Here is a 22,498-nt window from a genome sequence, read left to right as displayed (position 1 = left end):
TAATCTCATTTAAGAAGCAGGGGCGGCCCGGGGGACTGATATTCCCAGTTAGTTTGGTCTTCGTAGCCATAAAGCAGGAAGTGCTCCTTTTATATTCTCTGAACTTTTAGGGGGTGTGCTCTTTGCTTGGATTAATTATTATAGGAGCTTCTCCACAGCACTGTGTGAAGATTTGTCAGCAGGTTTGTTTGGACCTCCTTCTCCTGGCCTGGGGTTTGGTACAGGCAGTCACTCCTTAGAGATAAATTGTGTTTCTAGGAGCCCTCTGGATTGCTGTATTAATAAATAAGTTACCATTTTTTAAGTAATAGCTATATGCCAGACCCTATAGTAGGTGCTTTCTATACTGCATTTTTATATTACAGAGGAAGAGCATGAACTCAGAGAGGTGAAATGACTTGCCCAAGGTTGCACAGCTGTAAGTAAGTAGGAAACTGGAGATTCAAACCCAGTCTGTCTGCTTCCACATCTGCCAGATGACCTTGAACCTGGGTTGCCCAATTAACTTTCGAGCACCAGGATCATGGTGATCTTTTGGCTGAGCAGCTCAAAGTAAAAGGAAGCTGCCATTGGCGTGGAGAGCCTTTTTTAAAAAAATTCATTAATTTATTTATTTTAATAGCCTGGATGAGTCTGGCCGCTCTGTCTACACATTGAATCCAAGTTCCCTTGTGACTAGCAACGTAAATCCATGAGCAGCTGGCCAGGGGAGCATGCTGGCCCAGCAGTGGGAGAGAGCCTTACAGCTGGGGTCACAGGCTCTGCAGGGCCCTCGTCAGAGCCCCTCTGTAGCAGCTGTCCCCAGGCGGATGCTGCTCAGAACTTATTAGGTCACTTTGCCTCTTCCAGAAAAGGGAGATGCAATTTCCTCATGAAGAATGAATCCTAAAGGAAGAAACAATGCTTCTGCATTTATTGTAAGCCAGAGACAGATAAAAATGTGGTGTTTTCCCCACCTCTTGCTTTTAGTTTATGGTTTTTCTCAGTAGTTTTCCTAAATATTTTGTAGCACGTGTTAAAGACAAGACTTGTTTAATTATGAAATTCACTATAAAGAAAACACAGTATGAATATGCCCAGTAGCATATTTGCATATGTGTCTAGAATTCTGGGTATGGAAATACTGTGGTAAAAGACCATATTTGTCATATGATACAATTCCTGGCACATAGTAGGTGTTTGTAAATATTTGTTGAAGACATTAACTATGTAAGTAATGGGCAGACAAAAGAGCCTTGGTAACTTTCACTCTGCCTTTTGAGGGTTTTTGGTGGAGGTGAGGAATATGTGAAATAAGACTTTGGATCTTAATATTGATTTCTGCCATATCACATTGTAGAAATGTTTAAGTGGTGATCTGTGGGCAGTTTGGGAAACAGTGCCTCCCCCTGCCATGGAAATGACCATCAGAGGGACTGCTAGCTGGCTCAAAGAGAAGTTGGCAACCACCATCTTTCTCTTAAACTTGCTCAGGTTCTGAAGATCCTTGCTGATGGGGGAATGACACCCTGAATCAAGGGACTGCTGTCCACTGTCCCCAACTTGCTCAGGAGCCCCCAGCTCAGAGCTGAGACAGATTACTTATGAGCTGGTGTGGTGCTGTGGCATTCTGGCTCTGGAGCCCAGTGGGCCTGTTTTAACTATTTATTAGCTATGTGACCTTGGGCAAGTCATTGACACTCTCTCAGCCTTAGTTTCTGACAGTACCAACCTCAGAAGATGGTCAAGGGCAGGGGTAAAAATGATGATGATCATCAAAGTGCCTAACTCAGTAGTTGGCACATTATAGTAGGTGCTTAATAAAATGTAAGCTTTATTCCATTTCATAACATCTTCAGTCCTGTGTGTATGAGAGGTGGGTAGGACTGGGGAAAGAAAATCAGAGACTTGTGATATTTCCTTCCTTAATGAATTATCTTCCCTGGAATTGGGGGTGGGGGGGGTGGGAGGAATTTAAACAGTATATTTCTCCAATTTTTATTTATTTTTATTTTATTATTATTAAATTTATTATTTATGGCTGTGTTGGGTCTTCGTTTCTGTGCGAGGGCTTTCTCTAGTTGTGGCAAGCGGGGGCCACTCTTCATCGCGGCGTGCGGGCCTCTCACTATCGCAGCCTCTCTTGTTGCGGAGCACAGGCTCCAGACACACAGGCTCAGTAATTGTGGCTCACGGGCCCAGTTGCTCCACGGCATGTGGGATCTTCCCAGACCAGGGCTCGAACCCGTGTCCCCTGCATTGGCAGGCAGATTCTCAACCACTGAGCCACCAGGGAAGCCCCTTCTCCAATTTTTAAAAGCATTACACTTAAATAATAGCACACATGATAACTTTATGAGTAACTCAGGCTATATGTAATATATTTTACACATTTTTAAGTTTTATAAGTTTATCTACTCACATTAAAGAATATTTGCAAAATAGAGGAAGATTCACCTGTAATCTCAGCATTGTCAGCATCCTGGTATCAGTGGATTGTAATGGATTGATGTCAGATATGCATGCCTAATATAATGTGTATATTTCAGTTTCTTGTAAGTCTTCCCCCATCTCCGTCCCCAAATATAAAATAATTTGGGAAATTTAAATCTGCAGTACTAAGTGCTGCCAGTAGCATTTGTGACATCCACTTGGTACTATTGGCTGGCTCAGGGCATCAGCAGCAGTGATGAGAAAAGCAGTGATGACAAAGCAAAATAATAAAACAGCAGAGAAGAGAAGAGGAGATGTAGGTCAGGAGCAGAGGTATAAGCAAGATGCTCTGATACACAGGACGCTCCCCACACCCCCACCCCACGGGTTATTTATTAACAGGCGCAAGTTGGAATGGTTTTACATTTGTTAAGTTAGTGGTTGGTTTTTGCCGTCTCTGTGGTAGCAGCAGCAGCGGCAGCGGCCGTCTCCTGCTCTAAGGTGCTTTATTTGCTACCACCTTCACTGGTTCTGGTAAGGCTTTTGGCCTTCTTAGGCTTGGGAATCCCAGGAGAGAACTTCTGATTAGAGGATCATGTTTGAATGAATTCTGTGGGGCTGTATGTGCACAAGAGAATAACTGGTTCCGTTGACCCCACACAGGTGCCACTCAGGAAGTGGAAAAACCTGGTGGGATAAAGGTCAGAATAACCCCCCCAGCCCCTGCTGCTGGGTTGCTGAGGATCCCATTTCCAACAGGGCCTTCTCTATCCTTCTCTGAGTCTGAAGAGGGCGCTCATGTCACTGGAATCCCACTTACTGGCTTAGGGCCGGCAGAGGAGCAGGAGCTCTGAGAGCTCTCTCCCGTCTTCTCAGGGCTTGAAGACAGTGGACCTGCTCTTTGATCTCAGGCTGGAATTTTGGGCAGGGCATCCGTGCTTCTCCAAGGATGTTACTTGGATGAGCTCTTTGCTTCAGCTTGCATGTTTATGGACTCTCATGCCCTGGTGTACGGGGAAAGTGGGCTACAGCTCAAGTTAAAGTCTCTTCTTTGGGAGATTGGTTCATTTTTTGTCCTTGTTACATAGAGAGCTTGAACTTGGTGTTCCCCGGGTCCTGCCCTGCTGCCTCTGGCGCCTGCCTTCTGTTTCACTGCCCTGTTTTCTGAGTGCCTGGTGTGCAACCTGTCCTTCAGCCCTCCCTGAAGCTTTACGGACCCCAGCCAGTGTTCTCACAGCTTCTTCTCAGTTATCCGTTAGCCCTTATTACACTGCATTGTAGTTAACCTGAGTCTGATGCTTCTTGGTAAGAAATAAATTAATCTACTTTTCCACCAGTAATTGTTGGAGACTTAGACTTGCTCTTAAAGGAAAAGTAAGAGAGTGATTCAAAGAAAGGAATCACTTCAGTGAACATGCAGACTCATTAGTGGGAGGGGATAGATTCTTTTGGGCAAGAGGTCCCACCCTTGGCTCTGCCAACATTTCCCCAGGGCTGTGTTTTGGTGTTAGTTTTTTCCCCATGATATTGACTTTCTTCATTATGTTACCAGGAAGCAGATTCCAGCCATTTTTGGACGTTTTTCATCAGGGGCCTGCAAACTACACTCCATGGGCCAAATCCAGCCCAGCGCCCATTTTTGTTTTACGAAGTTTTATTGGTACAAGCCACGCCCACTTGTTTGCATATTGTCTGTGGCTGTTTTGTGCTACCATGACTGAGTTGAGTAGTTATGACGGAGACTGTGTATCTACAAAGTATAAAATATTTACTACCTGGCCCTTTGTTAAAAGTTTCCCAACCCCTGTTTTAGATGATAAATTGCCCTGTCAGCCTACAGTTCTCAGTTATGTGGTGAGCGTCTGACGTGAAGCAGTTTGTTTAAGAGGGAGTGTGTGCATAAGGAGCTTGAAAGGCCTGGGTCTCTCACTTACCAGCTGATAAACCTTGGGCAGATATTGAGGTACTCTGAGACCTTTCCTTCATTTAGAAAACAGGCACTGAAAACAATGCCTACCTCACAGGTTGGCTTTCTTTTTTTTTCCTTTTCCTTTTCTCTTACTGCTTGTGAAAGCACTCTGTGGACATCAGAACAGGCCCTCCATTTGACTGTGGACACTATTGTTACTATTTTCTTTCTCAGGAGGAGGATGCCAAGAAACTGGTGAGTGAAGCCATAGCAGCTGGCATCTTCAATGACCTGGGGTCTGGAAGTAACATTGATCTCTGTGTCATCAGCAAGAGCAAGCTGGATTTTCTCCGCCCGTACTCAGTGCCTAATAAGAAGGGGACCAGGTAAGTGAAGGAGATTCTTCCTGTGGCCACCCTTGTTATATTCATGGCATCTGAAGTAAAGCCAGAGTCCCCAAGCCAGCTTTATTCAAGAGACCTTTGAATCATTATTTGTTTTATGATTGTGGGCTGCTGTCAGGTGTAGAAAAGTGATACAATTTGTAAAATGTTGATGGAAAGACTCCTAGACTGGGGATTGCGGGGAGAGCTTTGAATCACGTGCTGTCCTTTCTCTAGTCTCTTAAAGATGCCTCAGAATTCTGTATGAAATTCTGTAAGAAGGTACATTCTCCAGGGCATCCAACCCATAGCTTTTCCTCAGAGTGGTTTTCATTCCCTAGATGGTTATCAACCATTGGTTAAGAGTCTCTGAAAGTTAGCCTTGGGAGCTAACTGTTGCTTCCTGCTCTGGAGGGAGCCATGCCATTGAGCCCATGGCACGTGCCGAGCAGGCACTGCTCTCCGTGGTGCAGTCCAGCTCGGAGTCAGGGGCGAGCTTATAGTTGATTTGCTGGCGGAACTGGAAGATGTCCAGCCCTGGTGGCAGGTGAGCTGCTCATCAGCAGTCCTGTATGGCCGTCAGCTGCCTGACCTCTTCCTGGAGGCTGAGCTGCTCAAAATGTGGCTTCTGAGCTCTGCTCCAGCGTCTTCATCTGAATGCACACAGCAGCATTTATAAACTGAGCCCCAAGCTCCGCTGGAGGAGAGCAAGCACATCACCAGCCATGATGGTGCTTTAACTCCCACCACATGTACTCAACTCCAAGTCAGGAGTAATTCACAAGGAACAAATAGAACATTGAGAACCAGCAGGTATTCACCGCAGTGTGCGCTCAGCATTGCGAAGACGTGTTCACGATGGGGTAGGGCAGCACAGCAGCAAAGAGCTCTGGCTCGGGGTGGGGACCTGTCATGGCCTGGTGTGGTGACTTTGGGCACCTGTCTTGGAAATGATGGAGCAAGACTAGGTGATCGCTAATGAGCCCATGGAATTCTCGGGCCCTAGGTGGGGAGGGAAGCAACCTTTCAGGCCTGGGGCTGTGTTGGACCTGGCCTTGCAAGTTCCCATTGGCTCCTCTGCAGCCCTGTTTTGCAACCCACTGTTGCTTCAGGTAGAAGCCCTCCCTTCATGCTGCTGAAATAGGTGCTGTAAGCCAGGATGGTGAGGAGGCTCTTGTTGTGTCCAGACCTCCCACAGACGTTGTGGTTCAGATGAGTCAGGCGCACAGAAGTCACATGGGGCTCTGGCTCCAAGGCCACAAGCTGCCACGGGTCCATCCAGTGTGGGGGAAGGAACAGCGTCTTCACACCAGCAGGGGAGGGGCGGGGCACATCTTAAAAAGGTGCTGCTGCTCGGATCCTTTCAGAGAACTTTGTGGGGACTGTGGGAAGGTTTCGCAGAAATAAAGGCCAGCTTTTCTTGGCTGTGCCTACTCCTGGTTTTGTACAGAGCTCTGTTGTGTCGCCTTCTTCGAGCACAAGCTCCCATTTGAGAGGCTGGCTTTTCAGGGAGCACGTAGTCGTGGCACAGCCAGCAGCCTCCTCCTAGTCCATGTCAGGCTGACAGCTGGGGACAGGTAAGAGACAGCTGGACTTGTGCTGCTGCTTGACAGTGTTGTAATTCCTGGCCCCACTGTAAAATCAGCCGTTGAGATTTTTATCTTCTAGACTGCCTTGTGCTCAGAGAAACCTCTGTCAGATTCACCTTGAGAAGGGTGGTGTTGGGTGTGTCCTCGTGCTGATCTACCATGTCCCTCTTGAGTCTCAAAGAGTGTGGTCAAAAGTGACAAGCCCAGGGCTTCCCCGGTGGTGCAGTGGTTGAGAGTCCGCCTGCCGATGCAGGGGACGCGGGATCGTGCCCCGGTCCGGGAGGATCCCAGATGAAGCGGAGCGGTTGGGCCCGTGAGCCATGGCCGCTGGGCCTGCGCGTCCGGAGCCTGTGCTCTGCAACGGGAGAGGCCACAGCAGTGAGAGGCCCGCATACCGCAAAAAAAAAAAAAAAAAAAAAAAAAAAGTGACAAGCCCAGAGTCTGGCTGCAGGTCATTTTTATAGTGTTTATGCTTCCAAATATTTTTAAAGTGTTTAAGGTAACAGTTATGTCATTCTTGTTACTTCAAGAGAGTGGCCATGGCAGCTTAATGAAAAGGATTCGCTTCCTCCTGGTTACTGAAAGGTACTTTAGGGAGGTTGAAGCTTGAAGGCAGAGGCCCAAATGCTTTCCAGCATCTTCTGGGGATGGTGAGGTGGGGAAGGAGATTTGAATGTCCACCTAGTGCCAGGTGCTCTGTATTATCTCTTTTCACGTGCATCATGTCTATGAGGTATCCCCATTTTGTAGCACTTGAAAGCCGAGGAAAGTGAACCTTGGGGGAGCTGAATCCTCCCAAGGTCGCAGAACTGGGAGTCAGGAGAGCCAGGATTCCAGTCCAGGCGAGCCAGGATTCCAGTCCAGGCCTGCTTGCTGCCTGCATACTTGTCCCTCTCTCCAGCCCTCCATCAGGCCCCTTGGGGGGATCCTAACTCTCTGCGTTTGTTTTTCTGTCATTAGGTTTGGCCGGTACAGGTGTGAGAAAGGGACCACTGCAGTCCTCACTGAAAAAGTCACTACTCTGGAAATTGAGGTGCTGGAAGAAACAGTCCAAACAATGGACACTTCTTGAATGGTGTTGGTGGATGTCTGGTTATTGCTCTAGAAGACTGGGGGCAATGGAGGCTCCCCCTGTAAGACATTCGGCCAGTGTTTGCTGAATGAACCCATTAAAAATGAAAACCAAGTTAAGTGGCTGAAGTCTCGGGGCTGTGTGGTTTTTTGGGCTGCTAAGGCCCATCGACCTGGCCTCCCCTTCAGGATGTTACTCCCTGCCTGAATACTACTCTGCGTTCAGGTGGGTGTAAGAGCAGTTTAACCCTTCTAAAAACAGACGGGGCCTCATTTGTTGCAGGAAGTCAGACTGGGTTGCTCTGATTCTTCAGTTGAACATTTATTACACGCAGCCCTTGTGCTAACTTACTTACTTTCTTTTTGTTCAGGGTAGTCCCAGGTTTTTGTTTTTTTAGGATGAGTGCAGCACAGCCTTTTACCCCAACAGCCAAGTAGGAAAGAAATAGAGATGATCAGTTCTGAGTACCAAGAAAAAGCAGGTAGGTGGACAGTTTTGCTTTGCTATAGCTGCATGAACCTGGGTGAACTCCACTTTGTTTGGCCAGTTTCACGAAGTCAAAAGAATGCTTTGAGCCTTACTATCTGTAATAATTAGGATATGATCGTTTCTCAAACAAACACTCAAGCCTGGTGAATGGTTGAAATTGTATACCTCCAGAGGGTCCGAGTAGTAGGCAGAATTGTTCTCATGGTGTCGAAAGCGGATGGCATGCAGAAAGCAAGTTCATCTATGTCCAACGCTGATACTGCCAAGGGAGACAGACACAGTAGGGATTCTGAGAGGCGTAAGCAGAGTATTTGCAAAAAATCTGTCTGGAATCAGAAAAACTTTCAGTGGTGAGTGCCTGACTGTCCCCCAGAGCGAGCATGGCTGGGGGGACAAGAGAAGGAGGCCTGGTGCCATGGTCTTCCAGAGTGAGCCCACTCTTGGGCCAGCCTCCCTCGTTAAACTGCCAGGAGTGGGTGGGGAGAACAATGGAATTATTTAGGATAGCAACTTGGCTGACGATTTATCAAAATTATCTGGGGAGCTTAAAAAAATTCCCAGATTACTTAGAATGTCTTGGGCCTGAGAAATTGTGTTTTTAAAGGAGGCTCTAGAAATTGTGCTGCGGTGTGAAGCTGTTGTAAAATTACTCATGAATCGTACTCATTCACAGAAGGAACCCCACTTACCCCATTTTATTTCAACCATGGAGAATGAGTACAAAGCAGAGGCTGCATCTGAAGAAAATTTCTCAAACCCGACAGTGTTACAGTAGAACAGAGTTCACACGTGGAAACAGCGCAGTGGCCCAGCCCAAATCCTTTATCCTCAGGGAGGCCTGGTCAGAGCTCCTGACCAGGACACCAGTGGAGCGGACAGGCATGTCCTCTTTCTGGAGGGCTGAACTGTCACTAAGTCGTGGGTGACAACTTAGACCATTTGAGGATTAACTTGAGTGTAAAAACAAAATTCAAACTATTTCCTTCAGAGCTTGAGTTTTCCTTAAGTTCACATTTATAAATTAGTCTTCACAGTTAATCCTATTTGGGAACAAGAAATAAATGAACACATTTCTGGTTTCCTACAAATAATACAGTTGTACATTAACTCTTGACTTACATGGTCCATGGACTTCAGCTTTGTAAAGGGGTGAGTGGCTACCATTTTTGGATCGTCTACAATGTACTGTAAGGTAACTTACATATTTTATTTCAGATTCTGTCAGCAACCCGGAAGGTAGATGTTATTAGTCCCATTTTACAGATGAGGCAACAGGCTCAGAGAGGCTAAGAAACTTGCCCAGGGTCATGCTAGGAAGGTGCAGAACCAGAACTTGTACAGAGAATAGCCTGAGGGCAAAGCCCGCATATTTTTCGTATCCTGTGCTTCCTTCTCATGGAGGAAAGCACTTAACACTGATCATTAAATGAACTGCCAGCATTCAAGCAGGTGAGGTGCCTAGTACTAGCAGGTGTTCAGGAGAGGATGGCTGAGCTGGGCTGCACAGAAAACACTCATGGCTTTCAAATACTATTTGCCTCTATACCAGATGCTGGGTTCGCCTCATCGTCATTCATCAAGTTATAAACGTAGATAAAAATATTAGGAAAATCTCCACTCTACTTAAAAAATTATTTCCACTTTCTCCCCTTACAAGGGAGTAAATTAAGCACACAGCTTGATTGTTTGAAAAGATTCTAAGAGCTAAACCAAACTTACTACTAACCATTTTAAAAGGCTCACTACAAATCACACAGTCTCCTGGATTCTCCTGTTAGTTCAAACCTTGACAGGTCACTGAAGGAATTATCCGAAAGATTCACATTACAATCCAGATATAAGAGGTGCCTCAGTGGCTCACTGAACCATCCACCATTGTTAACAACCCAGCTGAGAGTGTTCACAACAGTTTAAAGAAAGGACTTTCAAATTTGACCACCAGTAACACGTGACCAGTGCCCCTCCCCCCAGCAGCCCTGTATTCACCATCTGCTGTAAAGCCCAGCCCCTCTTTGGGGAACCTGCTGAACCCTCTTGTCTTAGTTGGTCTCGGCTACCAGGTGGCCACTTTGGAGAGAAGACTCAGGTAAGGCAGAGCGGCATGGCTTCTGAGAAGGCGCGCTGCATCCACGCTCAGGTGCTCGAAGTCCACACGTGCATCTGTTTGGCGACCTGGTGCACGTAGCTGATGTCGGGTCTCTGGTTGGGGTCGGGGTGGATGCACATACTGACCAATTCTCGTAACTGCAAGGGAGAGAATGATAACGTATTATTCGTAAGCAGCCTTGTCGAGGCTCTGCATTAACTCATGAACCCTCAGGGCAACTAGAAGATGAGGAATGGCGCTCAAGACAGGTGAGTGGTGGGCGAGGAGTCACAGTCACCAGGGGAGAGCAGGACCTGCACCAGGCCTGTCTGGCCCCAAAGGCCATGCCTGGAGACCCTGAGAGTGGTATCTGCAAATAATTTTGAACTTTCAACTGCCTACACTACTGGCTAGATCTGTGTGTACAGTGTGTGTGTCTGCTGTCAGTCATGCAGATGCCCAAACCAGAGGACAAAACTCAAGGCAAGGGCTTATTGATCATAATAAATGTATTAACATGCAGCAGAGCTGCAGTCTGCCTACCCCCTGGCCTCTTTATTGTGCTCATGAAAGACGGAGCTTTTAATTATACAGACACTGAAGGCTGCTCCTGCCTCGGGGTGGGGGAGGGGCACCTTGATCCTCTGATCACCTCCATTCTTCTGATAGCCAGAGTGCCAATTATTTTAATGGTAATTAAAATAATGACCTTAAAAAGCCTACATCTTAACTTGCATCACTGGGCTCACTGCAATTTTTTCATTTAAATACCTGCTGCTGGAGGGGTTGGCCTGGGCCGCAGCAGGGAGAGGGGAGATCCTGACTAAGGGGGCTCACGGGGACTCTGCGGCCATGGTCAGCAAGTCTGGAGTGGGCATGAGGGTCATGCGGAGGCCCGGGCTACGGTGCACACTCCCTGTTTCACTCCTGAGGTGTTCTAGGCTGAGGGGCCTGGGGTTGCTCCCCCAGGAGATGCTCCAAACTGCCTGCTGCCTTTCTGGGGATTTCACTGCTTTATAAACACTCGGAAGCCCCTGGGCAGATGCAGCTGCGCCTGCAGCCGGCTTGGACACTCCTGGAGTCTGAGGTTGCCCACGATGAGACCATACTCTTCAGAACCTTACAGTATTCAGGGGAAGGTAGCTGTGGTTGGCCACTGACAGGTTAAAGTGCCCAAGAGAACCACATTAAGGTAAAGTCTCTGTGGCCCGAATTGCTCATTTATAAACCACACAGTTGGCAATAAGTGCATGTTTGTAAAGTTCAGAAGAGAAAGTGTCTTATTTCCATTTCTAAGAGGACATATAACTTCAAAAGTGAGGTGTGCCGAGGAGCTCCAGTGCTAAGAATTAGCACCTCCAGAAGTTGCACGTAACCAGTGAAAGCCAGGTGCTCTGGGGAGTAGGAGATCTGGACGCTGAAGGACTGACTTGGGAGGGAAGAGGGCTGAGGGCTTTATGTGGACTTGTTCATTTCAGCTTCATAACCATGAGGCAGAGGTTATGGTTCCCATTTATAGATGGGGAAACTGAGGCACAGAGAAGTTGTCATTTGCTCCAGGTGGCACGGCTCCAAGCTTCTTAACAAATTCCAACAAACAAAATTCCAAATTCTAACAAAAGATGGGGAAGAAAAACCAAATGCAACTATTAACTTGGTGAAGAGCTCTAACTAGTTTTTCCTTTCCTGCCAACTTCCACTCCGGAGCATAAGTACTTCCTCCAAAGGTACTCATAAGAACTCTGTAGGAATCTGTGCTCCTGACCCTCACTCTGGCTGCTGGGAGTCCGCAGAGCCGCAGGCATGGCACTGGGAGCAGAGGGTGCCAGGAGAAAGGTGGCTGATGACCTTTCTAGCTGGCCTGCCGGGATACAGGGTTAGTGCACACTGGGGCACCTGGTTGCTACAGCTTGGCCAGCCCAGACCCAGGGCCCTGGTGGGAAAGGGCTGCTCCTTCCAGAGCTTTCAGGATTGTGAAGTGAGCAGCATGGATGGCTCCTCACTGTGGCTGGATGACTGGCTATAGAAGAGGGGCGGGTGCCCTCAAGAAACAGGATAGCGCAGTGGCTAGGTGCAGGCCATCTGGGCCAAACCCTGCCTTCACCACGAGCAAGTTACATGACTTGGGCAAGTTACTTAACCAGTCTGTATCTCAGTTTCCTTCCTGGTAAAATGGCATTAGTGGGGTGGGGTAGGGGGGTATTCAACACAGTAAATCATAAATGTGAGCTGTTATTATTGTGAGGCAGTGACCTGTGGTCCTGCAGGGTAGACCCATGGAGGACTCAGACTCCCGATTACACACACTAGCATTGACCTTGAACAAAAATAACCCATATTGAGCATTTACTCTGAGCCAGGCCCTGTGCTACGGCCAGATGATGATGGTTGTAAATGCATTGCCTTAATCCTTAATCCAGTAAGGTAGATTCCAGGATTATCCCATTTTACAGATGAGGAAACTGAGACTCAGTTCAGTGATTTGCCCAAGAAAGGTGAGGGGAGTGTGTAAACCTATGCATCTGTTTACACTTTTTTTTTTTTTTTTTGCGGTACGCGGGCCTCTCACTGTTGTGGCCTCTCCCGTTGCGGAGCACAGGCTCCGGACGCGCAGGCTCAGCGGCCATGGCTCACGGGCCCAGGCGCTCCACGGCGTGTGGGATCTTCCTGGACCAGGGCACGAACCCGTGTCCCCTGCATCGGCAGGCGGACTCTCAACCACTGCGCCACCAGGGAAGCCCTGTTTACACTCTTAACCACGCTGTGCTGTAAGCCTGTCATCTCATCCTCACTTTTTATCCATGAAGGCAAAGTATTAGGCCTGTTTTCAAGATGAGGGAACTGAGGCAGATGATGCTCTCCCACAGCCTCACCTGTCACAGCCTGATGGCCAGACCTGTCAGGCTGTCCTGCGCTCAGTGTAAAATATTGAAAATAAAAGGCCAAGGGGTCTGACCTAGGTCTGTGGTGGCAAGGAGACCAGGCTGCTTGCTTTGGTTCCCTGTCTTGGGAGTGGAGGGGCCGCCAGCAGTGGTGTGGGGCCGGCCAGGCCCTGCTACCCCCTGCGTCTGGCTCCTGTTGCTGGACGCCGGGAGCCTGTCTCTGGGCCCCGCAGCAGCGAGCCTCCCACTCAAGCGCTGGGTTGGCAGCCAAACGGGCAGGAGGGTGCTGACGGGGCAGCTCCTGCTGGTTCCTGCCAGTGGGTGGCCTGCAGCCCTGCTGTCGGGGGGCCCACACTGGTCCCTGAGACCGCCGGTAAAATCAGCCTGCTTGTTTGCCCTTCTGAGTCACTTCCCCAGAAATCTTCCTTCTCGGCTCTGTTAAGTGAACCCAAGCTCAGCCCCACAGCCCTGGGATCTTGGAGCTGCCCCTCTTCGAGCCCTGTGGGTCGCCTGGAGCTCACCAGGCCCAGCCCCGGCGGCAGCAAACTCACCTTCTCAGAGTAATGTTCTCCGGGGAGAGGCGGGTAGTCACACTGCTCAATCTTCTGGCAGAGGGAGAAGAGGTTCATTTTATCTCCATAGAAGGGGCTCTGAAGAGCTGCCATCTGCAAGGAGAGGGGGATGAGAGATGAGTTTTCAGCCTTGAGGTCCAGGGCAAAAGGGGCCGCTCCAGATGGGGGTGTGGTGCTTCCGGGTCCTCACCGCAGCGGCTGTCCAGCCAGACTCCCCTGTGTCCTGAGGAAGCTGGGGTTCAACAGAAAGTGGCAGTTTTTACACAATCCTTGTTATATAAGCAAATTAAACAGGACAAACGTTTCACTGACAAAACTAAAGTCAGTAAAGAAGGGGCAGCTGAGTCCTGAGGGCCAGCCATGAGCAGGCACACGCCTGGCCTCTGGTTTCCTCATCTAAAATGGACGCAGCTCCACCTGCAGGGCTGTGGTGAGGCTTGGCTGGCACAGGAGGCATCACAACCTGAGTGGACATCTGGCTCCATCCCGAAAGCAGGCCCTCTGCTGGGGGACCGTGGAGGCCCCAACGGGTTCTCACCCAGTCAGGGAACTACCCGGACTTCCCACCCCACCATTCAGAGCACGACGGGGGGGGGTGGTGTCTTCAACAGGGGCACACAGGAGCCATGCTGCCCGTGAGGCAGCCCAGCATGGCGCCCGCCAGCCATCTCCGCAATGGGATTCAAGCTGCCTGTCACTCCCGCTCACTGTTGCCTGCCTCCAAATGACGGCCCGACGACGCCTGCTAATGAAGTGCCGTTGGGTAATGTGCCCGCCTGTCCGTTTGGCCCTGGTTCCCTTCAAGGAGCCGGGCTGCCAGGGCCACTAGGCACAGACCCCACAGCCGGGGCCTGTGGGACACCTGAGGAATCCTCACTCCCCTTCAGGCTCCGGGAGGTGGGTGGGCGAACCCTGTCTCCGGGCTGGGGGAACCCGTGGTAGCCCACCAGCTTTAGTTTCCTGGTCTGCCTCACGCTCTGTTCACCCCTGTGAACAGGTCAGGTGATCTCAAGAGGAAGAGCAGGGCTTCTCCTCCAGAAGAGCACAGGGGCCTTCAGAGCCCAGGCAGTGCCCTTGGGAGAGGCAGTGTGGCCTGGAGACTTGGGGGGGCCAGGTGCCTGGGCCCTGACTGAGTGCTTTCAGGTGGGTGTCTCCTCCCCCTGACCAGGGGCTTGGGCCCCTCTGAGGAGGGCTGGGAACCCACCTGGACGGTGAAGCCCATCCCTGCGGGAAGGCCCTGGCACTCGGCGGGGCAGGATGAGTATGCAGAGGCTCTGCCCGCTGTGGGCTCAGGCAGCCTGACTGAACTGGCTTTACCATCTAGCATGCAAGATGGCGTCACTTGGGTGATGTATTTCCAATAATTAAAATGAGGACCTCGGTGCAAAGGGTTAATTGGGCAGTTTCAAAAGGACATCTGTTGCTACAGTAGAGAGCAGCTGAGGCTCCAGGGCAGTCATTCGGGGTGGTGTGGTGCCCTTCAAGTCATGGCAGGAGGATTAAGATGGATTTTCCTGGAAAGCGTGTCTGTTCAGAGTAGAAAGGATGTCAGGCCCACTAACACAGGCTCTGGTTTTTCACGTGTCTGACCTGGGAGAGGGACTGGGTGATCCTTTCGACAAGCCAGCCTGATCTGATTTGCACAAAACTTGCTGTGTGGGACTCCAGAAGAGCCCCAGAATGGCGAGGCATGAGCCCCGTATCTGCCGTTCCCTTCAGAGAATCTCTCCATCCTTCCTGGCACCTTCCCCACACTGTTTCAGAAAAGCTTTCTGAACAGGGTCAGCAGCGAGCTATGCCAGAGGAGCCCCCTCTGCCTCCCTGGCTCCCAGTGGCTTCTGCATCCATAAATGCAGATTCTAGCGGAAGCAGCGTCCCCGCCTGCTGCCCTCCAGCTGCCGGCCATGGGCCTTCCACCCAGATCAGAGCACTGGGCTGTGAAGGAACCTCTGGGGCTGCTTGAGACACTGGGATTAGAACGGTTACCCCGGATGGCGAGATCTCCTCGTACCGGCGACCACCCACCTCTGACTGGTTGAAGCAGAGGAGGAATTGCTGTTTGGGGCCTCGTTAGAACTGCCAAAGCCACGGCTCTCAGTGCTGCTCCTCAAATGCAGAACTTTTCCTGCCTGGCGTTACTGGGATGACACATAGCCGGGGAAATGGGAGAGTGTGGCCACTTGCCCCCGCCGGGAGGGCTCAGGGAAACTGGTGTGTGACTTACGATGTCAGAAGGAGAAGGGGATTCTGACTCAGTGGACAGCGACTGCCTTTGACTCTGGCCCTGTCAGGGCCTCGGACATCCATCTCATCACCAGTATCTCCCGAGCTCTTCCAGGAGTGAAGGTTGAACTCAGAGGTTAGTTGCCAAGCAGTCTGCAGCCCTGCTTCCCCACGAGGTAGGGGGAATCCAGACCATTCTCTGGCTCAAGCCAGAATTCCAAAGCAGGATTCCATACAAGGCACGGCTGCACCTGTCCCCGGCCCACTTTCTTGCTGGTCTCAGCCTCCTCAGGCTGAGGCTGCTGTAAGAAGGCCCCCCACTGAGGATCCTGATTCCTTCAGCTCTGTGCTCAGAGCTGAGCTCCCATAGAAAAATAAATAAATCCTGCAGAGCCCAGGCAGCCTGCTGAGTGCCTCCCGGGGTGTGCCGGGTAATGAAAATAAAGCGCCAGGTCTTCCAACAGGCCGAGCTTGGGCATCCCTGCTGGGAGCTCCTGGAGGGGCCACTGAAGTTGCTGGGGGATCCTCACAACCGGGCCTTCCCCTCAAAGGGGCTCTGAGCAGAGGCCCTGCATCTTTCTCCAGCAGTCACGCCTTCCCTGGTGGCTGGAGAGAAGGGGAGAGGCCCTGGCTCCACAAGGACCACTGGTCCCTTCCTGGCTCCTGCTCACTGGAGGGCAGGCATTGACAACCTGGGTACCAGTGCCCATCTAGGTCACTTCCTTGCTGTGTGACCCTGGGCGGTCTCTCCGCATCTCTGAGCCCGCTTTCTCCCTTACAGCAAAGCTGGGACTGGCCTGGTGTGATTCTTGTGATTCACTACAGTGTCCAGGGCAGTGCTGCTCCCGGAGGCTGAGCTGTCTGGCCCGTTTCTCCTATGCTGACCTCTTCAAGACAGATCCCACTTGGCACCCACCCTGAGGAGCTCAGGCCAGGTATCGTGCTTTGTGGCGGCTCCTCACTAGCCACGGGTCAACATCAGCATCTTAAGGTGACCTCGGGAAGTCCTCAGTGGACATCTGGACGCCCCGGTGGAAGGGGTGTGGTGGGCTGAATAAAGGCCCCCAAAGATGTTCATGTCCTAATCCTTGGAGCCTGCGAGTGCGTTGCCTTATATGGCAAAATAAATTCGGCAGATGTGATGAAATTAAGGATCCCCGGATCGGGGGAGTGTCCCAGGTGATCCAGGTGGGCCCTAAGTGTAATCACAGTATCTTTATAAGAAGGAGCAGAGGGAGATTTTTGAGTACAGGAGAAGGAGCTGTGTTGACTTAAGTGATACGAGGAAGAGGCCACAAGCCAAGGCATGTGGGTGGTCTTTTCCTTTTCCTTGCCTTTAGTCCACTGAAATCGATTTTGGACTTCTGGCTTCCAGAACGTAAGAGAATAATTTTATGTTGTATGAAGCCAATCGGTAATCTGTTACAGCAGCCGTAGGAACCTAACCCAGGGGGCTCCTGAGACTTCCAGCCCGCACCGGGGCTTGTGGGAAAGGGCAGGCCTGTCCCCACTGTGGGCAGGTTTTCTCTGGCTCTGTGCCGTCACCTGCCGCGTGGCCCAGGTGTGTTCCCCTGGCTCTGCCCAGAATCCTCGGATGTGATCTGGGTGTGCGGGTGAGGTGGGGAGCCTGTCACAGATCTACAGCTGGCGGCCTCAGGACGCACCACAGGCTGTGCAGCGGGGGCTCCGGTCGTGTCTGGGGGTCGTTGCCTCCCAATTACCACGGCCCTTCCTGTCTGCTGGGAAAACATCTGGTTCTGTCTTCCCACAGGGCTCAGGGGTGGCAGCCTGGGGAAGGGCCCCCACCGCCTTTTGCCCGTAGAGGGGCCGCCACGCCAGCCCTCTTCTGTGGGAGGCCCAGGGCCACTGGGTTCAGGTCAGCTGTCCCCGCAGACGCAGGACTTGACTGATTTCATTGACTTGCTACTGCTGACACGCCCCTCCCTGGCTGCGAGCCTCAGTGATGAAATAAACCGGCACCTCCAGGCTGGGGCGCCGCTAACAGAGGCTGCCTCTTTAGAAGTGCGTTTAGGCGCCCAGGGCAGGGACTCAGGACTGCAGTCTGCCTCTAGGGAGCTGGTGGCACCAGCTCGGGAGCCCTGAGCACAGGAGCAGGGCCCAGTCACACCCTCGTCTCTGTTTGTCTACGTTTGAAGACTCACACGATTCACAGAGGGAGGAAGTGGCTTACAGAAATCCTGAACGCAGAATGGAAGAGTAAAGAACCCTGGACTAGGGACAGCATCCACGAGGGCAGGAGGACAAAGCCGAGTCTCCGAGGGGACAGACAACGGCTGGACTTTGGCTCCCCGCTGGCCAAAGCGAAAAGGAAAATGTGGCCAGCTGCTCGCCGGCACCAGCTCAGGGGGCTCTTGGGCAGCGAGGTGGGCAGTAACAGCGCTGCAAAGACCTGCCCCGCACTGCCGGAGGGCCGTCTGAGCCAGGTGCCGTCCACACCTCATGAGGCAGGTGTGACTCCCATTACACTTGGGCAACTGAAGCTCCTGGAGCTCCAGGGCCTTCAGGGGGTGAGCGGGTGCTGAGCTCTGACCTCGGGTTGGTCCTTCTGACCGAGGTCTGGGCCACACCAGGCCCCGCCTCTCTCCCATCCAAACTACCACAGCTATGGGAGCTGCGTGCTCCCCACGAGGGAAGGATTCACAGCTTTGCCCTCCTCATCCCCAGGGGCCAGAAGCCACTCTGCACCCTCATCCACTGCGGCCCCACTGGGGGCACCGCCTGGATGCTGCTGCTCCCGTTCGGTGCTCATTAAAAGAAGTCCTCCTACAGCAGACGCCCCTGTGAGTCCCAGAAAGCACGGTCTGCTCCCCACCTCTGATTGCCAGGGCCTGACTCACCCATAAACCTTCAAGATGACTCTGTGGAGCGCCCACACTACGGACCTCCAGAAGAAGGGGGCTCAGGTACAAATGCCACAAGGGCCACATCTCCAATTGGCTTCATCTTTACCCACAAGGCCACTCTTTTAAAATGAAATGTCTGCTATTAATAGGAGGCCACTGGCTTACAAAGAAAGATGTTGTGAAGTGTAAACCTTGCAGAGGGATCAGAGTTTTGATTTCATGGTCTCCGTCTGTAATGCAGGGAGCAGGGAATCCCAGTGCCAAGAGACCCCGACCGCATAGCTGCCCCGGTCCCTGTGCATCAGCAGTGGGCAGCTGAGTCCCGAAGTTTATACCCACGGGCCATGAGGTCAATTCCCACCATCGATACTCCCAAGGAAGCAAAGAAGTCAGTCTCTGCAACTCCAAGACACTCCTAGTGGTCCCGCAACATTATCCTGTGCATCGCTGCCCTAGGAGACTTCAGCTCATCAGTTCCAAGCCAGATTCCAGGGATGCTCAATTCCACCCCAGGGAGAGCAGAAAAATAATCAAGGTTCCAACTTTAAACCCAAACCATGCTTGGTGTCTCACAGCCCTAGAGGGGTCCTCAAAGTCTTTCATAACTGGTATTTCATTCATCTGGCCTATGACAATGCAGGACAGCTACTATTCCCATTTTACAGATGAGGAGACCAGTGGAATCCCGGCCAGCACGGGATGGGCCAGGGCCAGGGCCAGGGCGGTGGGAGGGTGTGGCCGCCAGCTTGGAGATACTAGAGGGCTCAGGCTTCCCCGCCTCTCACCGGCAGCTGCAGCAGCTTCGTGGCCAAGTGTGGCTTGTGCTCCCTAGACCCCCGGTTATCCAGGGTCCCCGGTGGCTGGCCAAAATGGATGGGGGCTTTACGAGTTCATGTTGTCTCATGTCTGAGCCTACCAAGACTAAGAAATATTCCTGTCCCTCCGTCCAGGGTGGCCAGCAGATCTGGAAACGGCCATCTGGTGGCTCCATCTCCCAGCCCAGGGGAGACAGTGGTGGTCTCTAGGGAGACCCACGTTGCTGAGCTTGGAGGAACGTGACCGCCCCTCATTGGGGAGCGTTTCAGAGGCATGGGGCCTGATCCATGGATAAATGCCAAATAGTGAACAGAATCACCCTGGTTACCAGGGAAACCGGGGCAGCCAGATCGCCCTGCCTGTGCTCCTTCCATCAGCAAGCAGACACTGGACTCTCCGTCTGGTTCTAGTTCATCTCCCTTCCCAGATCTGAGCATCCCAAGGGGGAGTGGCACCTAGCCTGCAAGTGACCACCCCTCTAACCTCTTCCAGCCTGACGCTGCTAATCAGGCAGACGTTCGACCGAGGGGTGAAGGACAGGACCCAGATGGTACCAGGCCTGCCTCAGCTGGGTGCCCACCATGCACGCCCCACCAAATGCCACTGAGCTGCAGGCCAGACACTCACCTCGTACAGCAAACAGCCCAGAGACCAGATGTCAGACTTGAAGTTGTAGCCGTTCTCATGGATCCTCTCCGGTGACATGTAGTATGGTGTCCCCACTGAAACACAGCAAATGGATAGGTGCTTATCCTCTGTGCAGGGGCAGCACAGGAGGGAGAGGTGGGGAGGGTGAGGGCTGGGGAGAGGCCTGGCCTCAGCCTCACCAGGATCCTGGGCAGCCCCCTCGCCCTCTCTTCCTGTCCCCTCCTCTGTCAAATGAGAGGGCTGGGACAGACTGGAAGTTCCCACGCTGGCAGGGCCCTAAAAGCCCCTGGAGATAGGGACCCACCCAGACCTGACAATCAGTCTGGGGGCTGAGTGGCTCAAGACTGGTGTTTCTGCCAACTGCCCGGGGGGAGTGGGACACAGTGGCCAGGCTCTGGGAAGCAACGGACCAAAATATCCTCTAAGGTGACTGTTTGAATCCCAGAAGAGTCCAGATAAGGCTCTCAACAGTGAAAACAACCACTGTGAATGTGGACCAACCACGGTGTGTGTGTTAGCCCATCTTACAGATGGGGAAACCGAGGCTCCGAATAGTGGCAGGACTGAGGTTCAAACATAGATCTTCAGGCTCCAGAAACTGAACTCTTAGCCACCACCCTTGGCTACTAGCACCAATCAGCATGTCCAGACTTGGGGTTGCCTGAGATTTCTTAGCCAGAATAGAAAAGATACTAACCATTAAAGAAAAGATTGATTAACTGGACTTCATTAAAATTAGGAACTTCAGTTCACCAAAAACCCATTCAGAGAGTTAAAAGGCAAGCCACAGAGTGGGAGAAAGTCGTCTGAAAACATATACCCAACAATGGCCTCATATACAGAATATATTTTAAAACTTCTATAAATCAATATACAAAAGACAAACATCCCCCTCCCTCAAATTAGCAAAAGACTTGAAGGGGTATTTCACAAAGGAGAATATCCAAGTGGCCAATAAGCACATGAAACGATATTGTGTTTCTCATTACTCATCAGGGCAATGCAAATTAATAGCACAGTGAGGTACCACCTACCACCTACCCACCTGAATGGTTAAAGTTAAAAAGACTGAGATAAACCAAGGTGGTGATGTGCGGAGCAACTGGAACCCTCATGCATTGCTGACGGGGCCATAAAGTGGCACGATCACTTTGGCAGCATCTACTACAGCTGAACACTGCCTACACTATAACCCAGCAATTCCACTCCTAGGTACACGCCCAAGAGAAATGAGTGCTCTGTCCATCAAGAGACATGATCAAGAACGTGCAGAGTGGCTTTATTCATAATAGCCGGAAACTGGAAACAAATGGTAATCACCAGTAGAAGAGGTAAACTGATAATGTGGTCTATTCACACAATGGAATACTAAACAGCAACGAACAAGAGCAAATCTCAGGTATGCGCCACAAAATGGATCAACTGCACAGACGCAATGTTGAGGGAAAGTAGCCAGGCACAAAAGAGCACCCACTATTTGATTCCATTTTTATCAAAAACAGGAAAAATTACTTTATGGGGGAAGTGATCAGGAAAGGGCTTAAGAGAGCTTTACTGTATGCATATCATGTCTTAATTAAAAAGCAGAGGAGTCACACTTGAATATCTGGAGCTGGGCAAAGATGGGAGGATTTCCTGACAGGTGGTGAGCTCCCCATCACCAGAGGCGTGCAAGCTGCAGCAGAGGGGCTGAATTGGCATGGCCGAGGAGGGGCCCAGGAATCTGGATTTGTAACCACAGATTTGTAACCTGAGATTCTGATATCAGTCCATTTGGAGGATGACTGTTCTGGAGGCTTTAGGACCAGATTTTAAAGGTTGCTACACAGAGGACATTTTCACTGGCCTGGAGTCACCATGTGAATGTGACAGTGGCTGCTGCTGTTTTGGCCAGAGTCTGTGAAGGGAGCTGGAGTCCAGTGTGGCAGAGGCTGAGGCTGAGATGTGGGCTGATGACCCTAGGAAGGAGGGATGTCCAGCACCACATGTGGGAACACAGGGGACCCTGGGAGGGGAAGAGGCCTTTTGATGAGCTAGACTAGGAAAGTGACGGGTGCCCCAAACCAGGGGCCCAGACTTCAGGCTGTCATGGGCCAAAGATGTTTCAGAGCAACTTATGTTTGCCAAGTAAAGGTGTTTAAATAAAACACAAAATCCCAACTACCATTTCGTGTCACTACTATTCAGTTTAACACTAGAACAAGTATTTGGGTTGGCCAAAAAGTTTGTTTGGGTTTTTCCATAAGATCTTAACAGAAAACCCAAACGAACTTTTTGGCCAACCCAAATACAGACTCCATCTCAAGATCAAGGACAGTACTTCACATTGAAAAAGTTTAGCTGTTTGAAAACTTTATCATCTTGCTTTTCTCATCTCATTGGAGACGGGTGAGAAATTCTATCATGCCTGACTTGTAGAGGCTGTGAACAGTGTCGGAAACCCACGCTCCTGGCATGAGCACGCTGGCGGCAGGACCTTGTTACCAAAGTGTCCCAGTGCCCTGCCCAGGGCTGGGTCATAGCAGGCACCTTCTAAGCATATACTCACTGAAT

At 51.1% G+C, this 22,498-nt stretch overlaps 2 protein-coding genes across 4 annotated transcripts in view; one reads left to right on the top strand and one right to left on the bottom strand.

Annotated features, from left to right (window-relative positions):
* The window catches only part of PSMB7 (proteasome 20S subunit beta 7), a 58,567-nt gene extending 51,078 nt beyond the window's left edge, over positions 1-7,489 (top strand). The window contains exons 7-8 of the mRNA XM_004269238.3: positions 4,556-4,707; positions 7,254-7,489. Of these exons, the coding sequence (XP_004269286.2) occupies positions 4,556-4,707; positions 7,254-7,365 (264 nt within the window). The 3' untranslated portion in view covers positions 7,366-7,489. The remainder of the gene's footprint in view (positions 1-4,555; positions 4,708-7,253) is intronic.
* A 1,031-nt stretch (positions 7,490-8,520) lies between these two features.
* NEK6 (NIMA related kinase 6) overlaps positions 8,521-22,498 on the bottom strand; it is an 84,369-nt gene continuing 70,391 nt past the window's right edge. For all 3 annotated transcript variants that reach the window (XM_004269239.4, XM_049711441.1, XM_033427220.2), the window contains exons 8-10: positions 19,925-20,019; positions 13,374-13,487; positions 8,521-10,098 (exon numbers count right to left, since the gene is read on the bottom strand). In XM_004269239.4, coding sequence (XP_004269287.1) covers positions 9,988-10,098; positions 13,374-13,487; positions 19,925-20,019 — 320 coding nt within the window. In that variant the 3' untranslated portion in view covers positions 8,521-9,987. The remainder of the gene's footprint in view (positions 10,099-13,373; positions 13,488-19,924; positions 20,020-22,498) is intronic.

This window comes from Orcinus orca, chromosome 6, assembly GCF_937001465.1.
Source record: "Orcinus orca chromosome 6, mOrcOrc1.1, whole genome shotgun sequence".
Classification (NCBI taxonomy): Eukaryota; Metazoa; Chordata; class Mammalia; order Artiodactyla; family Delphinidae; genus Orcinus; species Orcinus orca.
Note: the sequence above shows the minus strand (reverse complement) of the source record. Positions and strands in the feature narration are given on the sequence as shown.